At 57.4% G+C, this 1,191-nt stretch overlaps 1 protein-coding gene across 1 annotated transcript in view; it reads right to left on the bottom strand.

Moving 5' to 3' along the window:
* The window catches only part of INTS1 (integrator complex subunit 1), a 50,166-nt gene extending 49,301 nt beyond the window's left edge, over positions 1 to 865 (bottom strand). The window contains exon 1 of the mRNA XM_015565161.1: positions 791 to 865. Within this exon, the coding sequence (XP_015420647.1) occupies positions 791 to 865 (75 nt within the window). The remainder of the gene's footprint in view (positions 1 to 790) is intronic.
* Between the last annotated feature and the right edge of the window lie 326 nt (positions 866 to 1,191).

Raw genomic sequence — 1,191 nt, 5'->3', positions numbered from 1 at the left:
TCCTGGGCATGTGCCCTGACTGGGAATCGAACCATGACCTCCTGGTTCAAAGGTCAGTGCTTAACCACTGAGCAACACCAGCCAGACCTGTGGTATTCTTGCTGATGTTCCTACAAGACAGAAAATCTAAATTACAAGGAGAGTATCTTTCTAACTTATTTTTTAATCCTAAAACATTGTTAATAAGAAACTTATAACTGGGCAGGGTCTAGAACTGCTTTATTTTATTATTATGTGGAATCATGGAATTAAATTGTGGCCCACCATTGGGACACTAAGGTTAGGTTTGTTTTTTTTAAAATATATTTTATGATTTTTTACAGAGAGGAAGGGAGAGGGATAGAGAGTTAGAAACCTCGATGAGAGAGGAACATAGATCAGCTGCCTCCTGCACATTCCCCACTAGGAATGTGGCCGCAACCACGGTACATGCCCTTGACCGGAATCGAACCCGGGACCCCTGAGTCTGCAGGCCGACGCTCTATCCGCTGAGCCAAACCGGTCAGGGCGGGGTTCTCATCTACATGCGGGACCTTCAGAGACCTGCTCTCCCATTTGTGGGTCCCAGGGAGGCTCTGGGGTCCCCACGTGGGAGGCAGGAGGGGCCCAGGGGACACAGCACCAGAGCAGGAGGGATCTGCCAACTCCAGCGGGTTCCTGGCATGGAGGCCGCCCCTCATCACAGCCTGGGGCTCCTGGCCTGCCCGGGGGTCACTGTCACAGCGACCCAGCCGCCTCCTCTTCTTGGGGGTCTCGGGCCATCCTAGGGCCTCAGCAGCCACCTCCCCACCAGGAGCAAGGAACCTGGAGCAACAGCCTGGCCCAAAGCCCGGCCCTTGCCCGCGACCTCCTCTGGGGGAACCATGGGGTCCCTAAAAGCTGACCCCCCACATGGCGCATGGGGGAGCGGGACCCCAGGGAACCAAAGCCGCCGGGTCAGAGCTGTGAAACCTGTTCGGATCTGCTGGCGGGGCTGGGGGGCTGGGGTGAGAGGTACCAGGGGGTCAGTGTGCATGCGGCGCAGCTAGCAGGAGTCATCGTCGGGTGTCCAGCAACTGGACGGGTCAGTGCAGCCCCCGGGGCGTCCAGAAGCTGCTGCCAAGAGCCAGACGTCTGGGAAGGAAGCGGTTAGGGACCAGCATGTGGGCGCGGCCACGTCGCTCTAAACGTGGACAGAGTGGCCTGGCCCGC

The sequence above is a fragment of the Myotis davidii genome, unplaced genomic scaffold (assembly GCF_000327345.1).
Source record: "Myotis davidii unplaced genomic scaffold, ASM32734v1 scaffold399, whole genome shotgun sequence".
Classification (NCBI taxonomy): domain Eukaryota; kingdom Metazoa; phylum Chordata; class Mammalia; order Chiroptera; family Vespertilionidae; genus Myotis; species Myotis davidii.
The sequence above is the reverse complement of the archived record's forward strand: the minus strand, read 5'-3'. Positions and strand labels throughout refer to the sequence as shown.